This window comes from Mobula birostris, chromosome 7, assembly GCF_030028105.1.
Source record: "Mobula birostris isolate sMobBir1 chromosome 7, sMobBir1.hap1, whole genome shotgun sequence".
Taxonomy (NCBI): domain Eukaryota; kingdom Metazoa; phylum Chordata; class Chondrichthyes; order Myliobatiformes; family Myliobatidae; genus Mobula; species Mobula birostris.
The window spans coordinates 115,765,000-115,784,079 of NC_092376.1; the positions used below are offsets into that span (position 1 = coordinate 115,765,000).

The 19,080-nt window shown below is 39.7% G+C and overlaps 1 protein-coding gene across 3 annotated transcripts in view; it reads left to right on the forward strand.

Annotated features, from left to right (window-relative positions):
- LOC140200391 (fibroblast growth factor receptor 4-like) overlaps positions 1-12,094 on the forward strand; it is a 60,217-nt gene extending 48,123 nt beyond the window's left edge. For all 3 annotated transcript variants that reach the window (XM_072263654.1, XM_072263655.1, XM_072263656.1), the window contains exons 13-18: positions 717-907; positions 1,490-1,612; positions 4,106-4,176; positions 7,186-7,323; positions 7,945-8,050; positions 9,572-12,094. In XM_072263654.1, coding sequence (XP_072119755.1) covers positions 717-907; positions 1,490-1,612; positions 4,106-4,176; positions 7,186-7,323; positions 7,945-8,050; positions 9,572-9,730 — 788 coding nt within the window. In that variant the 3' untranslated portion in view covers positions 9,731-12,094. The remainder of the gene's footprint in view (positions 1-716; positions 908-1,489; positions 1,613-4,105; positions 4,177-7,185; positions 7,324-7,944; positions 8,051-9,571) is intronic.
- The last annotated feature ends 6,986 nt before the right edge of the window (positions 12,095-19,080 follow it).

Below are 19,080 nucleotides of genomic sequence, written 5' to 3' on the forward strand. Positions count from 1 at the left end.
TAATTTTCATGCTCAATGCAGAACAGGTGAAACTTTGCTCTAATATACTATCTACACTTAGATGTGTCAATGCAGCCACCAATGCTGTATATCACTGTTTTGAGTGAATACACTGGGCTCCACTATCCACCTATGAGAGGAGAATGTCCAGGTTACCTTGGAACTGGAAGTTTTCTGCCAGTGGTAACAGCACTGGGACAGTGCAGCACTGTTTTCTCCCCCCCCGCCCCCCCAGGGTATCCAGCAGCTAGCTTCCACTGTCTTCTTTGGGAGAATTGTTTTGCATTTAGTCCTTGATTGAAATCCCATCCAATGATATCCACTGAAAAGCATGTAAATCTGAATTGAAAATGACACTAAGCTTAGGTGTGATACCTTTCGTATGATAAAATATAACGTAAATGAAGAATAATGACTTTGGCGAGCTGCTGTCAATAATGCTACTCACAAAAGCTAATGTGTCAGAAAAGTAGGAAGCAGGAAAGAAATGCAGACTATTGTCTTACACCTAACAGGTACGAGATGGCTGCATTTATGTATGTTGCTTGTATACCTTACAGAGTGTGGTACCAGAACAGGTGTAAGCTTTGCATGAAGTCATTTTGACTGTATGTTGACAGATGGAGAACTAAGCAAGCCATTAGGGTAAAGAGCATGACGAGTGCTGTTTGTATTTGCTGAGTGTGCTGTGGCTAAAGCTGCTGTTGATGTCCTAGGTTTGCTGTATGTAATTGTGGAATACGCCACAAAAGGCAACTTGCGGGAATACCTCAGGGCTCGGCGGCCACCTGGCATGGATTACAACTTTCATGTCACAAAGGTGCCGGAAGAACAGCTAACGTTTAAAGATCTGGTGTCCAGTGCTTATCAAGTGGCACGGGGCATGGAATACTTAGCATCTAAAAAGGTAAGCCATCGGCAAATCCAGCTCTGGGAAGCACTGCAGATAGCATGCTTGGATGAGGCCCAGGTGGATTGCTCATTTAACGCAGGGGGAGTTTAGGTACCTGCATTGGCCCCTTGGGATGGGTGAAAGGTCGTGTGAACAGAACAATGTGGGAAGGGCAGTGTCTCACTTTCCCATGTCCTACAAGTAAGATGATGGTTTAAAAACAACATGCATCGTTCACAAGCAGAGGGGAATGAGGCTCACATTACAATAACTTACGGCAGCTATGAAGGGCAGGGATTAAAGTTTTTGGGCTTATGAGATTGCCATCCGTGGTAGGATTTTCATCTGTTTGTTGAAAGCTTGCTGCTGCGCTGACAGCTTAAAAACTCATCTAGTGAATGAAACATCTTCAAAAGTGTCCACGTTGGCAACTAGTCGAACAGCAGTGTGCTATGTTAAAGAGTACTGTCTGAGGCTGGCATATTACTGACTGTCCCTCTAATACCTCACCCCCAACTGTTTACTTGTCCTGACAAAAGCATCCGCTGTGACACAGATGTGAGTGTACTTAGCGGATTGTTTTAATTCTCTCTGCAGTGTATCCATCGTGACTTGGCAGCCAGGAATGTGTTAGTAACTGAAGACAATGTCATGAAAATTGCAGACTTTGGTCTGGCACGAGGTGTGAACAATATTGACTATTACAAGAAAACCACAAATGTAAGTAGCTATGCATTCCAGCAACTGCAGTCAGATGCAGATCTTTATTTGAAACTAAGTAAGCATATTCTGTAAATAATAAATATTACTGCTCGACCACAGGCCTTCACTTAGTCTGACTATTTTTTAAGTGAGGTGATGGGGATTGTAGAAGAACTTGCTGAGATCTGACAAGAGGTGAATGGTTTGGGATTTCGCTAGAAAATCTGTAAAACCTGCAGAAAACAAAAATCCTGAATTGCTGAGGACTGTGGGACTTACACATTGAGCAGTTTATAAAATTACATGCAAAATACTGAATTGGAAATGAATCAGCTTCTGTTGACACGGGGCAAGAAGACCATTCCTTCTGGGTGGAAAAGGAAGAACAGCGCAGTGATGGAGGAACAATTTGCTGAAAGAAACCGCCTGTTGGTGGAATTCTGCCATTTGAACAACATCTGTGAAGGGAAAAGAAATTTCAAAGATTTCTGGTCAAAGACCAGCATAATTCCTGATGCAGGGTTTTGACCCAAATTGTCAACATTCTCTTTTCTCCCCACCCCCATCCCCCACAGACAGCTGAGTTCATTCAGCAGACGGCTTTTGTTGTTGATTCAGATTCCAGCCTTTGCAGTCCCGTGAGTTTTCACAGTAGTAGAGTAGTTAGTGCTGCCTCCTTATTGCTCTGGAGTCTTGGTTCAATCTTGAACTTGGGTACTGTTGTATGGAGTCTTCCCTGTGACCATGTGAGAAACTGGTGCTCTTGTTTCCTATCACTTTCGAAAGATTTGCTGATAGGTTAATTGGCCACTACAAGCTGTTCCCAGAGTAGGTAGTAGCAAAAGGATCAAACACTGTTAGGAGGACGATCTTGCTTAAATGGAAGGAGGTTGCCCCCGCTCCCCCCACACGTGCTCAATAGTTATGTGGTGTTGTGTCACGTTTAAATTTAGAGAAGATTCGTTGTTCGATTTCTGATTCTAATCAAGATTTTCAAATGTTATGGGGACCCTTTCTGAACTATTTTGAAAATTTTTGAATTGTTAATGTTATTAAAATATAGATCTGGGCTATTATTATAAAACACTATATGGTAAAGTACACTTTTTTTTGTTTTTTTTTAACCAACCAGCTTTGTCTTGGTAGTGGGTGTAGATTTTTTTATAATATAATTAACTATATTATTGTATTTTATAATTCAATTTATTTTATTTGACTGACCATGAATATGGGATGCCGTGATTGTATCAGTATGATTTATATATATAGTGCATTTTGTGCTACCTTATTTTGATTTATAATAAGTATCCTTATGAATTCTGTATTTGTGAAGAAATATTTTTCTTTTGTTGGGCACATAAGGGAGAATAAGTTGTAGGAGTGCAGTGGGAGGAGAAAGAAAGGAATGGGCCACAAGAATACAAATTTCAAGTTGCATATGGATACATGCTTCGATAATAAATAAATAAATCAAATGAACTCTTTGGATAGGCTCCTCTGTCATAAATTTTCTTTAGGAATTGGTTTTGCAGGAGACAGTGCCCTGAAAGATATGTAGGTAAAATCATACTGTGAATCTTTTCAAACGTTAGCGGCACAGTAGTGTACTAGTTACCACAATGCTTTACAGTCACGGTGATCTGGGTTCAATTCCCACTGCTGGCTGTAAGGAATTGGTATGTTCTCCCCACAATCACGTGGCTTTCATCCCACACTCCAAAGATGTACTGGCTGTTAGATTAATTGGTCATTGTAAATTGCTCCGTGATTTGGCGAGGATTAAATTGGGTGATCGCTGGGCGGCGTGTCTCAAAGGGCCGGAAGGTCCTATTCTGCGCTGTATCTCAATAAATAAATGGTCATGATCCATGCCAAGCCTTCTGGCCCATTTATAAGATTCGCATGTTTAACTAACTACTGCTAGGTCCTCCCAAGGCTGTAAACCTTAGTTTAATTTTCATTATTTAGAAAAAGTTCCTGTGTCCTTGGATAGCTGCTGGAGCACTGTTTGCCCTGATAGCAGTTAGCGCGACGTTGTTATAGCTCGGAGTGTTTCAGGGTTCAATTCTGGGGCCATTCTGCAAGGAGTCTTTGTATGTCATCCCCGCGGAAGGCGTGGGTTTTCTCTGGGTCCTCCGGTTTCTTCACACAGTCCATGGATGAACCGAGTTGGTTAATTGGTCAGTGTAAGTTGTCCTGTGATTAGGCTAGGGTTAATCAGGGTTGCAGGAGCACCGTGACTGGAAGGAACTACTCCACACTGTATCACTAAATAAAATGTAGCCAAACTTCAGGAAAAGAAGAAAAGTCCTTTTAAAAAAATAATAATAATGTCACTTTAAGTAATTTGCTCTGGGTAATTCCTGTGCACACAGTTCATTGTGCTGTTTGAAACCTCAGTGCTTAGGCCTGCAGCTGACAGTTTGTCATGGAGGTTAACTTGAAAGTACATTGAACTTGTCAAAAGGGAACGTTAGACTCACTGACAATGGCTTTTATGTTTCATTCCAGGGTCGCTTGCCAGTAAAGTGGATGGCGCCAGAGGCCTTGTTTGATAGAGTGTATACACACCAAAGTGACGTGTAAGTACTGATCATATTTAAGTACTCTTTCAGTATTGGATTCCCTTTCTCAATTTGAGTAGGCTGTGCAAGAAAGCTATAGTGTCGATTACCTACTGAAGCCTGCCAGCACCATGTCATTACGCCCTGCACTAAATGGATTGACAAAGTTAGACACAGTGTCAAAATATTATCTTGTGTTCTATACCTAAAACTACTATTTAACCTTCATTATGTTTATATTTTAATAAACTCCATGGAATTCACTTCAATTGAATAGACCATTTCAGGATACTGTGTCATAGTATTTAACATATTGCTTGATACTATGAACTCTCCAAGAAACCCATGCTTCCAGTGAACAATCATTCATGAACCATCAAATCCTGAAACATCATCAGAATTATGGCCCGGTCATTTTATACAGAACAATATCATGGATTCTTCTACTTTATTTCACTCTGAAGAAGAAATCAGTAGATTGGTGGAGCAGTATATTTTCAACTTGCACAGTGCCCCCAATTTGAAATGGATAGTGGTTCAGGTGTTTGCATTGGTGACTTCAAAAGTCCCTCCACTAACAGGAGCTGCTGAAAACAAACATGAGCTATAGACACAGCTTTAATGGCTGCAGCTGTTCTTCAACCCTCGGCAGTGAGCAACTTTCCATTCCTCTTGGACATTTCAGCCAAGTCTTATGCATCCTACAAAATACTTCTCTGGCAGCTTTTTAGGCTTATCACTTACCATGGGAATAAGATTATCCTCAATTCTACCAAAATGAATTTCACAGTGTAATCTGACCACAATGATTCACCTACAGACTCAAGGAAAGTACCATCCTACTAGTTTGCTCATCAAATTTGACATCACTAAGAACAAGTGAGATTTTGGCCTAAATGCATTTGTTGAGATCAGATAACACACATTGAGGCTGTAGGTCAAAATAATTCCTAGAAATACAACTTTGGCTTTGTTGGGCTGTAGGTCAAAGTAATTCCTAAAAATACAACCTTGGCTTTGTCAGGCTGTGATATAAAGATCTGAAGCCGACGTTTGCCAGAACCACTACCTGTCTGAAAATAATTTACTTATTTCAGTAGTCAACTGTTGTGTATTTAATATTTCAGTAATATTTGAATAATATTGTAAATAAATTGTTGATTAAGCATTCTTTGTTTACGTAATTCATTACAGGTTATATGTAAAAGTACATAAATGGCATACGTTATGACACTACCACATGATATATGGGCACCTCACTGAAAGTAAAACTAAGTTAGACTCACATTTCAGACTCCCATCTTTTCCTTTTAATTAGTTTAATGTTTTGGAGTTGCAAAACATAATATCAACATGCTGTGATTCTTTAGCACTGGACTGTCACATGTGCAGGTGTTCATTCCACGTCTCAATCTTGTCTACCCAAGCAACATGCTATGAGCAAGATCCCTGGCAGTCCTGCCCTGCCATGGCAAGTTCCGTGTTCAACAATGTTTACCAATCATCTAATGATCATGGAGGAATATTCTCTCAAAAAAAATTAAAGTCAAATTCAAAAAAAAAAGCATACGCCTTTTTCCACCTGAAGAGCAGGAATGCCAAGTATAGTCTGTTAGTGATCTTCTCTTTTACACGGGGTGATGTGACTTTACTGCAGCCCATGCACAACCGTCAGCAGCAGATGTCCACCATGACAGGGATCATTCAATCTGGCCAAGTCTTTTTTTCAAAGCAGGATTTTTGTTCATCTGGCACATTTTTCCCAGTGTAAAAGTCTCCCAATAGTGTACAGCTGTTTAATTTATCTCCAGCAGTCTGAAAAACAATAGATAAGATATTTAGCTTTCATATACTTTTCTATGAAATCAAACAGTTTGAAGAGTCCCATACTCAGATTGCGTTCTCAGTCCTCATTCAGGTCAGTGACCTCCTATGATTTCAAACGCTACACCTTGGACGTGTGTGTTGAGTGCTTTGCCATGGAACAAGGGAAATGGCTGAGCATTATAGATGGTGTAAAGAAGCCCCACGAGACTAATTCCAGTGTCATGGATCTAGCACAGGAAAGGACAATGACGTCTACAGGTATAACTGATTTGAATTGTATGGAACACCTGAAGGAAAATAACCAGAATATTTAAACTATTGGAATAAACCGTAACAGTACTTTTGGAGGTGCTAGAAACTACAAATGACAGAATCTGGTGCAACTAATAATCTGCTGAAAGAGCTCTGTGGATTGCGCAGTTACCTGTGAGAGGAAAGGAATTGTCAATGCTTTGGTTTGAAACCCTGCATCAGGACTGGAAGGTAGCAGGGGGAGAGTGGTGGGACGGGTAACCAGAGGTGATGGATGGACTGTGGAGGGTGGAGGGTGATGGGTAGATCAAGTGACATTGGGAAGGGGAGTGGATGAAAGTTTGGGACAAAGGCAGATGGAGGTAGACATTTTAAAAGAAGGGGGGCACAAGGCAGGAAGGGGTGAATAACAGTTGCTTTGTTTAGGTATAAGTGCGTGACCTGACCCAAATACTTATCATGTTCCATATCTGACGTCTCATGACCCAATCTCACCATCACCATAAATATAACAATTTTGAACAAGGTATTGGCCCAGTTGATAATGAAACTCAAAATATTGATCAAGAACAGAGGACATATGCAGTAGTACTTAACAAACTACCTGAACAGTATAAAATCCTAACATGTGCTCACTTTGGATTCTAACCGAAGACCTGAATTTTTACGATTAGCAACAATTTCTTCACAAAGGAAGTTGTTCAATGTGTGGAATCAAGATCAAATAGTGGAAGCAAAACTGAATCTGGACTGAACAAATAACTGCCTACAATCTCCATAATTACCTTGTGTTCTTGTAAAAATAATGAGGTTTATTTCATTTTGCATTGAATAATAAAAAAATGCACTAACTCAGGTGATATCTTCATCTCTTTCATAGATAGGTATTGCAAACATTTGTTGGTTCCATCAGCTAATCTTTTGCTGTTGCTTCTCACTATAATGCAGATGGTCATTTGGAGTCTTGATGTGGGAAATCTTCACACTAGGTGGCTCTCCTTATCCAGGAATCCCTGTGGAGGAACTCTTCAAACTTCTCAAAGAAGGTCATCGAATGGACAAGCCATCAAACTGTACACATGAGCTGTAAGCTACTCATCAACATCTCACTGATTTATATGTGTGCAATACATAGCCCCTGTAGATCTCTGAACTTCTGCTTTCTTGCTTTTGGACATTAGTTATTTTAGAAAGTAGGCTGTGTCCCCTGTGAGCATTGTTCCCGTCTAGCAGAATAAAATTCACCCTGGTACCAACAGACTGAAGAGAAGATAAAGAAGATCTGATATTCCTAGCCATGAATGTGATATTCCTAGCCATTATATCCTCGAAACGTCAATAAAGAACTAGTGAATTTGTACTCCCAGAATATGTTTCAGAAGCAAACACTTAACGTCAGCTAACTGAAGGTAATTACAGCCAAATCCATTGCAACATGTTTCTCACATTCTTTCAAAGTGTAGGGCCTTGACTGCATATTTGAGGCTCCGGAAGGTTTACAGCACAAACTGATAGACTGGATCGGCTGGGGCACCTTCAAATGGCTAACTTTGTCTGACTTGATATGAGGATTGTTGGAACTGCTTACTTTGTCTCATTAGGATTTTTAAATAAACCTAGCAAATTCACTCAGAATATCTGTGGTATTATATGTAATTTGTGTGAGACTTTTGTCATTGAATCTCACATGTTGTATATCTGTTTCAGATATTTGCTCATGAGGGAGTGCTGGCATGCAGTGGCTTCCCAAAGACCAACATTCAAACAGCTGGTGGCAGAGCTTGACAAGGTCTTGAGTTCTATATCAGATGAGGTCAGTGCACTTACAATATGTTCATATTACCTCCATCCACACTTCCTTCCGGCCCCCGTGGTTTCTGAATAGTTTAACGTCAGAATTAGGATATTAAAATTTCTTGGGGATCAGGAATCTGGATAGTCAATGAATTGCCAGATTACCACACAAAGAAAATCTTTATCTGCTTGAGATAAATGTCAATGCTGCGTGTGGTTAAAAGCCAAATAAGTATAATGTTATAATACAAATTAAAAATGGCAAACAGAAGGAAACTTGAAGCAGAAGGGTGCTCCTGACTCATTTTTTTTCCTCTGATCTTACATGAAAAAGAGGGTGGAGATAGTCATAATTGAAAACACATTCATTCCCAAGTCAGATTCGTGAAGCTTTATCATAATTCCCCACTGATATATTTTGATCCCTAACCATATCCCAGAACTGTGACTTCATTTCTGGTACACCAGTATGAAAGCTTCCTTTGACCACACCACTCCTTTAGCAGCCTGTCAGTGGGATTACCACATAGTGCAAGCTTATCTTACGAGGGGTGATTGATAAGTTCGTAGCCTAAGGTAGACGGAGTCAATTTTAGAAAACCTAGCACATTTATTTTTCAACATAATCCCCTCCTACATTTACACACTTAGTCTGGCGGTCGTGGAGCATACAGATCCCTTCCTTGTAGAAGTCGGCATCTTGGACCTCCAGAAAGTGGTCCACAGCAGGGGTGATTGAAAAGTCTGTGGCCAAAGGTAGAAGGAGTCAATTTTAGAAAACCTAGTACATTAATTTTTCAACATAGTCCCCTCCTACATTTACACACTTAGTCAGCAGTCGTGGAGCATACCGATCCCTTCTTTGTAGAAGTCGGCATTTTGGACCTCCAGAAAGTGGTCCACAGCAGGGGTGATTGATATGTTTGTGGCCTAAGGTAGAAGGAGATGAGTTATTAACTTCAAGCTTTCTGCATAATCACTCAAAGAGTTGAACTGCACATGCATGTAACAAGAGGTGTATAGCTCATTTCCTTCTACCTTAGGCCACAAACTTATCAATCACCCCTGCTGTGGACCACTTTCTGGAGGTCCAGGACACCGACTTCTACAAAGAAGGGATCCGTATGCTCCACGACCGCTGGACTAAGTGTGTAAATGTAGGAGGGGACTATGTTGAAAAATGAATGTGCTAGGTTTTCTAAAATTGACTCCTTCTACCATAGGCCACGAACTTATCAATCACCCCTCGTAATTTTGGGAGTTATGTTGCGAATTCATATCCATTCAAAATTGGATTGCTGCTGACTAAACTCATTACATCATCGTACAATTCAGCACAAGATAAAGAGCTCAAACCCAAAATATAAAAACTTAATGTACTAACCAACTGCTTCACCCAGTTCCCCCTACAGCAAAGCAAGCTTTCATCTTAACTAATTACTTAGAAGTCAGATGATAATTCAATCATATGGTAAACTGAGTTTATTAATAAATGTGATGCTTTTTGATGAAATGCCTATGCAAACGTTTCCTTCAACAGTATTTGGACCTCTCGACTCCCTTTGAGCAATATTCTCCCTCCTGCGAGGACAGCAACAGTACATGTTCTTCTAATGACTCTGTCTTTGCCCACGAACCTTTGTCCGAAGACCCGTGCTTACTCAACTACCGTGATTGTAACACTCGAAGCAGGACTTGAGGAAAATGTCATTCTGCAACTGGTTCAGCGTTGCTAATTGCCCTGTAATTTAGCAAGGTCGTTCATCGGGGAAGGTCGGAAAATGGATTGAGACTGATTTTTCCCTAAAACCTGCTTCTTCCTGAAAGGTATGAAATGTCGTTCTGTGGAAGTAATGCAGGTGGTGTGGCAAGGAATTAAAACCATTAATGCCTTCATCGGTTCAGACTTACCACAATTCTTGCCTTTTGAGACTGATGACTAGCAATAAAAGCCATATTTGTATTCCGGCATCGGCTGGCAGCAGAGCTCCCTGTCATAGAAGCATCATACCACCTTTTATGGCAATTCTATTGATTCTTTGCCATGTGACATTATCAAAGGAGGTGGTGCCTCACAGCTTGATGTCTGGCAGTGAAGGAGCATAAACTCAACCACACCAGCAACTATAAGTTATTTGGAACAGAATCCAACTTGTCAGGAAAGAGCTTCCATCATTGGAACAGATGAAGTTAAAGATTTACTACTAAGAAAATCCTGGACTTTCATCTCTGGTCAAAGGTTCAAAACTATCATCTGGCAATAATATCATTAACAGCACCATTCACTACACTCGTTACCTAATAAGATCATATCATTTTGTGTAATAAGTTTCTTAATAGGTTTTGTTTTGATTTTGCTCTCTGCAGGAAAACAAAGCTTTGAAGAAGGTAGGGTGCTTTACATGATTATTTTACCTGGGCCTTGTAGAATATTTCAATCAGACATATGTAGCCTCTATTGAAATAGAAATTCTACAATAAGCAAATTGCAGAATGACGTACCAATTCTGGAATGCCTGGAATCCAGTGCAAAGCTCTTCAAACGATGCAGTGACCTGATATCCCATTTTAAAAATATCTTTGCATCAAGATAAGTCAATAGCCATCAAAGTAATTGTTTCATAATTCTAATGTTTACCAGTCTACGGAACTGATGCAAATTCTCAGAGGGTATTCAGGGATCAGCCTGGTCTAATAATCCAGTGACCAGTTAATTGCAAATGCCCCTAAAATGATTTGTATGTATAGTTCAAACTTCTTTGCTTATTTTTTTAAAAGGGAAGTGTATCTGGAGCACCATACACGATTGGCAATATAATAGCAATCAATCATCCAACTGTGTAACTGTATCCACTTTCACCTATAAACACAGCAATTAGTCTCACAAGAGCAATTACCATAGCAACTGTTCTTTGTAGAAAATTGAATTAATTTTACTGTGTGAATGGACAAGTTTGGGAACAGCTGGCCCAGCTGTTTGTAACAACGGTTATCCAGATAATAATTGGTTTACTGTTTTATACCCTGCAGAAAGTTATAACATAGATACAGATTTGTGTCTGAAAATTTCTTTAAGTACCATATCCAAATTTTTTGGCAGTCACACTTCCTTTTCTGGTTATTAGTGCCAATATTTTTTGTGATCTAAGATTAATTACCGTTGCTATTGGAGACCTCCACAGAAAATAATAATTGGAGTTTGCATGTAATTGCCTTCTATTAATTTGCTCATTCACTGCTCTTTTGCACTATGAGAAGGGGGAACAGCCAGACCAAGAGTGCAATTACTTTTCACTCCAGTTTTACCTTTTTCCTACTATGGGGGTTCTCTGAGCTTTGCTCCATACAGTGAAGAGATTCAGATTAGCGATTTATGAGAAATGGGGGGGGGACGGGTGACATTAGAGTAGCAGATCAATCTCCCTATGGTACAGCAGCCAGGGTCAAAGCTGTAAAATGTTTCAGCAGAAACACTTTTCTTTCTTGTCTTGAAGGTTATGGAAGGCATGAATATTCTTAGTTGGCTTGTATCATGGAACCGGGTTTCTCAGTGAGCATCAACATTACACCTAGGCAGAGGCCACACAATTAAAAGCAGTGTTACTGTTAGGTGCTAAACTGCTGGTGTCTATAATGTTCATGTATTATCTCAAAATCCTCTACCAGGGTTCCAAAACCTGGTGAGCGCTGAAAAGTTAGGTCTTCTGCAGTATTTGTAAATAAGGTGCCATGTACCTGATGGAGAAAGATTGTCAAATTATGACCTCAGGACTCTTGACAATGTGACCAGCAGAGTTTACAATGCCTGTATTGTCCTCCTCTGGCATTCACATTTCTTGTAAATATGACTGAATTTTATGTAGCTGTACAGAGTATCTTACATTGGCATGTTTATTGCAAAAAATTTGTTGCTTTTTCTAAATTATTTCTCTTTTGAAACTGCTACCATAATGAGATGCCTTTCTTCCCCATCAAGGTTGAAGAGTCTTGGTATTTAGTCTATCAGGACAGAGATTTATAGTATTTGTGTACAATAAAATGACAATTTTATCAAAGGGCAAAACAGTTGTAAGCACAAGATTGAAAACTTATTGCCTCTGTTCACTATGTTACCAAACGTGCCTCAGCCTCTGACTGACTAATGTCTTTGGTATCTTTTTCTTTTCAAAACTTCGTTTTAAAAAAAGAATGCTGGACCTTTTCCTGCTCTTTCCCCTTTATGCTGCATTTACCATGGAGCTGTTTGGTGCTTCAGGGTAGATCTGTGCAGCAGTCAAAGAGATATTGTAAGCAGGAAGTACATTACCTAGGGTAGTGATTAGAATAAAATTCTGAATGGCTGTGCAGCGCTAGACCTGGACAAACGGAAGGAAGAATAACTGTGGTATATGCTCTTTATCATCCTGGGGTGCACAGGGTACTCTTTCAGAGTTTCAGGTTTGCACTTCACCTGCCACATCTCGCCATTCACAACATTTACCAACTGGGCTCCAACCACTTTGACTGGTGGTACAAAGAACAGCAGCATAACATGTGCCACCAGTTATAGAAACCAGTCTTTTACTAGTTTTTAAATTTTGAGTAACAACCCTTCCTGCCCAGTTACATCCATGGGACCAATTCACCTACTAACCCATATTTTTTGGAATGTGGGAAGAAACCGAAACACCCAAAGGAAATCCATGCAGTCACAGAGAGAATGTACGAACTCCTTACAGACAGAAGCATGAATTGACCCGGACTGCTGGTGCCGTAATAGCGCAATGCCAACTGCTACGCGTCCACGCCATGTCAATATAACATCAGAAAGTGCTGCAATACTCCGGGCCAGGTACCCTCTGCTATTGCTCCTTTAAACTCTGTTTCCCTTTCCACTGCTGCTGCCTGGCCTGCAGAGTATTTCCATCAATTTCTCTTTTGATTTTTGCATTTGCAATTTGTTGTGTCTTGATTAAAATTGCCTGTTTATCAGTCTTTTTTTTTGAAAAAAGGTGTTACTATGTCCTTGCTTTTATCCTCTTTCCCCCTCAGCTGTTCTCTTGAAGTCAGTTGAGAATAAGAAGACAATAAACAGAATTCTACAGTAGCTTAGATGGCACCTTCAATGTGTCCCATTAATTCAGTGGGCTCATGGCTAAACCTCTACACGAGTACACCTCCTTGCGCCACATCCATGTGCAAACTGTTCATCCATACAAATCAGCAGTATTCTATTATTTTTAACATGTGGTTCGTAGTTGTGTTATCTTAAATTATTATTTATTTTATTTTCATTCCCTTAGACCTAGCGAAGGCAAAATCTGAGGGAAATGGCCATTGGGGCATTCCATAGATTTCATTTGATCACTATGGGATTTTATTTTATTCTCTTAAATTTTGGCTCTCTGCTGAATTCAAAGCTGAAGGTGAATAAATGGGAATGGCCCACGACAACCATATTGTGAGGATCATAAGATCATGAGACACAGGAGCAGAATTAGGCCATTCGGCCCATTGAGTCTGCTCCACCATTTCGTCATAGCTGATCCATTTTCCCTCTCAACCCTAGTCTTCTGCCTTCTTTCCATAACCTTTCATGCCCCGACTAATTACGGTTCTAAATTATTATTATTAAATGGAGATGAGGAGGGATTTCTTTAGCTAGAGGGTGGTGAATCTGTGGAAATCATTGCCACAAATTCTGTGGAGGCCAGGTCATGGAGTGTATTTAAGGTGGAAGTTGATAGGTTCCATAGAAGGATCTTATTTACTCCACGGAGTAATTTCAGTGGGATTAATTCAACACTGAGGGCCTTCAAGCTAGGAAGTTGATTAGATTTCTGAAAGCATCAGTTTTCCAGTGCTAATAATTGGGATTTATCATGCTGCTATGTACTGGACTTAACCAGGCTGATGCTAGCTAATTCTGACCTGCTTATACTGGAGCTGCTGCTAGCAAGATTACTGGGTAGCAACAAGCTTGCAGGACTAGAGTTCACTGTGCTCTTGTCTCACATGGCCATTGCTAACCAATAGTTAAACATCAATGTGGTTACAGTGCATGGAGATTTCAGAAATTAAAATAAAGAACCAGAAATCCAAAAAAACTATTGTCATTAATGAACATATTTTATACTACTTTGAATGGAATATTTCATTGCAGAGGGATTATTGCATTAAAAGAACAGTTTTTATATTAGATTAATAATTTTATCTGTAATATTGTTTAAATGTTAATCAGTTATATTTTAAATGAAGACATGCAGTTTCTTTAGTGAGTGTATATTTTTACAAATGCACAGCAGGGTTTCGCTGACTGATTTTGTGTGTAATCATCCTATTATTGACCTAGACAGAGTGCCAATAACAATCAATTTCCTCCGTAGTATGTGTGTGTTCTGATATCATCCATCGTGAATGAACATAACCCAAAATGAAGGTGATATTTACAAATCAGCCTCTTCCCTATGAACAAACACAGCTTGGTGATGCATGCACACAAAACTCTGTGTTTTTATCTGCAAATATCAATATCATTAAAGCTGATCTTGAAATCACATTTCAGCAGTTAACAAGGCAGTCACATCACCCAATGGAATATTGAATAATTCCAGTACGATATTCCACTGATCCAGAATGAAGAACAAGGTTTGCGCAAATGAAATTTTGATTGGGGTTAAAAAAATAAACTTTTCCCATCTGGTGTGTTTTAACTCAATGGCATTGATGAGAAAATTCCAGAGCAGAACTAACACTTTATTAATGTGTTTAAAAGCTGTTTTTGAAATTCACAGAATTACATTTAATTTATTGTGTTTTATAAACAAACATTATATATTCTAGTTTGAAGTTGTTGAAGGTCTCATCTACCATGAAGTTCTATTTGAAGATGTTTGAAGACCTGCTCTATAGTAGTAATTTGTCAGTTCTGAGTCTTTGGAAGTATGAGATAATCAAAATCAATCAGAGCCAATTAAATCATTCTTCCTTTTTAACATCTGAGTTCATCTGTGAAAGTTTCCAGGTCTATATTCTGTAATATGTCATTGAATGAGACTGATTGAACCCCATTGCATACCTCATGTATTCAAATCATAAACCTTCCAGTTTTAGGGCCAAATAAAGACATTTAAGATGAAATCAGGTGTATGATGCCTGTCTCTTCTGTAAGTTAAAAGTCCTTGTTTAACAGAAATGCTGTAAAGCAAGCACAGCATCCAACAAAGTCTTCAATGCATCAAAAAATTAAATTTAGGTAAATCAAGATGCTAATGAAAAAGTAAATATATGCCTATTCTCAAAGGCATAATGGTAAAAGACCTTGGGTGGGAATTTGAAAGTTTGATGCAGCTACAGAGAAGGTAAGACAACGGCTATAGTTCATCAGGAGTTTGAGGAGATTTAGTTTGTCAACTAAAACTCTCAAAAACTTTTACAAATGTACCATGGAGAACATTCAGACTGGCTGCATCACCATCTGGTATTGGGGGGGTGGGGGGGACTATTGCACAAGATCAGAATAAGTTGCAAAGACTTGTAAACTTGGTCATCTCTATCATGGGTACCAGCCTCTGTAATATCCAGGACATCTTCAAGGAGCAGTGTCTTAGGAAGGCACCATCCATGGTTAGGGTCCCCAGCACCCAGGACATGCCCTCTTCACACTGTTACCATTGGGAAGGAGGCACAGAAACCTGAAGGCATGCAGTTAGTGAAGCAGGAACAGCTTCTTCCCCTCTGCCATCTGATTTCTAAATGGACGTTGAACCCATGAACACGACCTCACTACTCTTGTATTTGTTACTTTGCGTTACTTATTTTAACTTAACTATTTAATAGACATATGTATACTCCATATATATTTTTCTCTATATTTATTATGTATTGAATTGTATTGCTGCTGTAAAGTTAATACATTTCATGACATATACAAGTGATGTTAAATCTGATTCTGATTCTGACAACAGTGCCAATATTTTAAAAAATTGTAAGTAATAAGATAGAGGCAAATCAGAAAAAAAGTTTTCGAACTCTTCTACCCATTTGGGCCCCATTTTTTTATCAGACATTTTTGTTAACTGTATGATTACTATTAAAAGTTGCTATCCATGGAAACTTGGGATGAGAGATTCTTCAACAAGTTAGCATACATGTTGAATTGGCTCTGGGGAGGGGACTAACATTCCAATACATCACTTCCAAAGTGTTTGAAACAACAGTTTTGATCCTTACACATTTGCACACAAGTCAATTGGCAGTCTGTGCTGCTGCTATGAATCAGAATTAGAATGAAGTTTAATATCACTGGCATATGTCGTGAAATTTGTTGTTTTGCGGCAGCTGACTTTGCAATACGTAATAAAAAAAACTCGTCATTGTGGCTATCCCTCAAGGTCGAGGATGACGGTCTTCATTCTGAAGAAGTGGCCCACAGAGTGAAGATGCCTGTGCCTGTATTTGTTTAACGTGTACTTGATGTTGCACTCCAAGAAACACACGATACTTCACAAATCAAACAACTGATTCCAATGGCATGGAAACCATTACAATTGGAGCTGATGGATTTGTTGCAGCCTTCATCCGCCTTCACAGCCCTTGAGTTCAAAGTAACTTTGTCCACCTGTTCCACTGTTGAGGTCTTGGTTGGATTGTTCTTTGTCAGGGACCTCACCCTTGACCTTACTGCCATGGGTGACCCTACCAGGAGCATAGCTCCAGACGGCATTGCTCTCGGGATCACAGGACCACACAAGCTTCTCCACCACGACAAGGTGACAATCTACGGAGAAGAATAAAAAACTATAAATTACAATATTACATATATACACGTACACGTACTGTGCCTTGTAAAAGCATTCAGCCCCCAACCTTTTGTTCACATAAGTGAATATTATAACCAGAGATTTTGATCAAATTAACTGAGAATTTTTACTTTGGAATCACATGTTCCTTTTTTCACAGTAGTGCCCAAAAACAGGAAAAATTGTAAAACATGAAAAAGTAAAAATTAAAAAACTGAAATGTCAGCAGTTGAAAAGTACTCATCCTCCTTTGCTGAGTACTTAGTTGTACCACCTCTTGTAGCCATGACAGCCAGAGGTATTTTTAGTTAAGTCTGTACTGGCTTTGCACAATGTGATGGAAAAAGATTTACCCATTCCTCCCTGCTAAATTGCTCAAGCTGTGGCGGGTTGGTTGGGGACTGGAGGTCTTGCCAGAGATTTCAATCGGGTTAAGGTCAGGACTCTGACTGGGCAACTCAAGGACATCAATTTTCTTCATTTGAAGCCACTCCATGATTGTTCTAGCAGTTAGCTTTGGGTTGTTGTCTTGCTGAAAGCTGAACTTCCTCCCCAGTTTAAACCTTCTGCAGAGGCCTTTATCCAGGATCTCTCTCTGTATTTAGCAACATTCATCTTCCCATCAATCCTGACCAGATTTCCAGTGCCTGCCACTAAAAATCTTCTCCATAGCATGATGCTACCTCCACCATACTTTACAGTAGGGATGGTGTTACCTGGCTGATGCACGGTATTAGATTTACTTGAGATGTACCACTGGTGTTGAGGCCAAAAATTCCACTTTCGTCTCATACAACCACAAGATTTTCTACATTTTTACAGTATCTTGTAAGTGATGCTTTGCAAAGACTTTATAGGCAATGATATCCTTTTTTTTAGCCAAGAATTATTCCATACCACGCTTCCGCACATACCTTTTTTGTGCAAGGCCTTTGAGATTGTGGAGCTATGAACTTGATCTCCAGTTGCAGCCATTAACTTCAGCAGCTCACTCAGAGTGACTGCTGATGTTGCAATAGCCTCCCTTACAAATGCCATTCTTCTCCGGTGACTAAGTTTGGAGGGGTGGCCTGACCTAGGCAGTGTGGTTGTAGTTTCATAATTTTTCTACTTTTTCACAATGGACTGCACTGAGCTCCAAGGTAGGTTCAGTACTTGTCCCTACCTTAGAAATTACTAGGCTTACCAAAAGCCTTCTATTTTTCTAAGCTCCATTTACCTATCCAAAAGTCTGTTAAAAGACCCTGTCGTATCCACCTCCACCACCATTGCCAGCAGCATATTCCGCACACTCACCACTCTCCACATAAAATATTTACCCTTGGCATCTCCTCTGTACCTACTCTCCAGCACCTTAAACCTGTGTCCTCTTCTGGCAACCATTTCAGCCCTGCGAAAAAGCCTTTGACTATCCACACGACCAATGCCTCTCATCACCTTATACACCACTATAAGGTCACCTCTCATCCTCCGCCACTCCAAGGAGAAAAGGCCAGGTTCACTCAACCTATTCTCATAAGGCATGCTCCCCAATCCAGGCAACATCCTTATAAATCTCCTTTGCACCCTTTCTATGGCTTTCACATTCATGAGGTCAAAGAAGCTGTTGAGAATAATGGTAAAAGATTGGACAGGGAGAGGAGTGACGAGCAGTAATTTAGGGGAGCGAATGGTGTGAGTGAGGCAGCTGGAGTGAAGAGTTAGGATATTTGAGGTAGTTTGGCATGTGTCTCTGAGTGGAGTAGAAACAAGATTGAGGATGGAATGTTGTTGGGAATCTGGGGACGGAAAAGAATTAAGAATGAAGATATAGAGCAGAATCTTCATTGATAGACTTCATCAATAGCTGATAGGTTGACGTAGCTTAAATAATGAAGGAATGAGTCTCAGTCTACTCCAGTAGCTGAACCTCATGTTCAAACTAAAAAATCTCGAGAATAACATATTGTTCTGTACTCACACCAAACGATGTTACTGTATATGTTCAGGTGTTTCTGTGCATTTATGTGTCATAGGGGACTGCAATACAATTTCCTGAAGCCTTGACAAAACAATTGGATTTCAGATTAAAGTTTGATTGATCAACCTCTAAAAATGTGGCTCAACATCATAGAATTTCTTCGGCATTCTCTTACATGGTAGCATTATGCTGTTTTTGGCTGAGATTTTTGCTCAGGGACTGGGAAAATCAAGAATTGCCAAATTACAGTTTATGGACTAAGACAGTTATATCATTAAGGTATAACAAATTCTATGATGTTATGTTTGT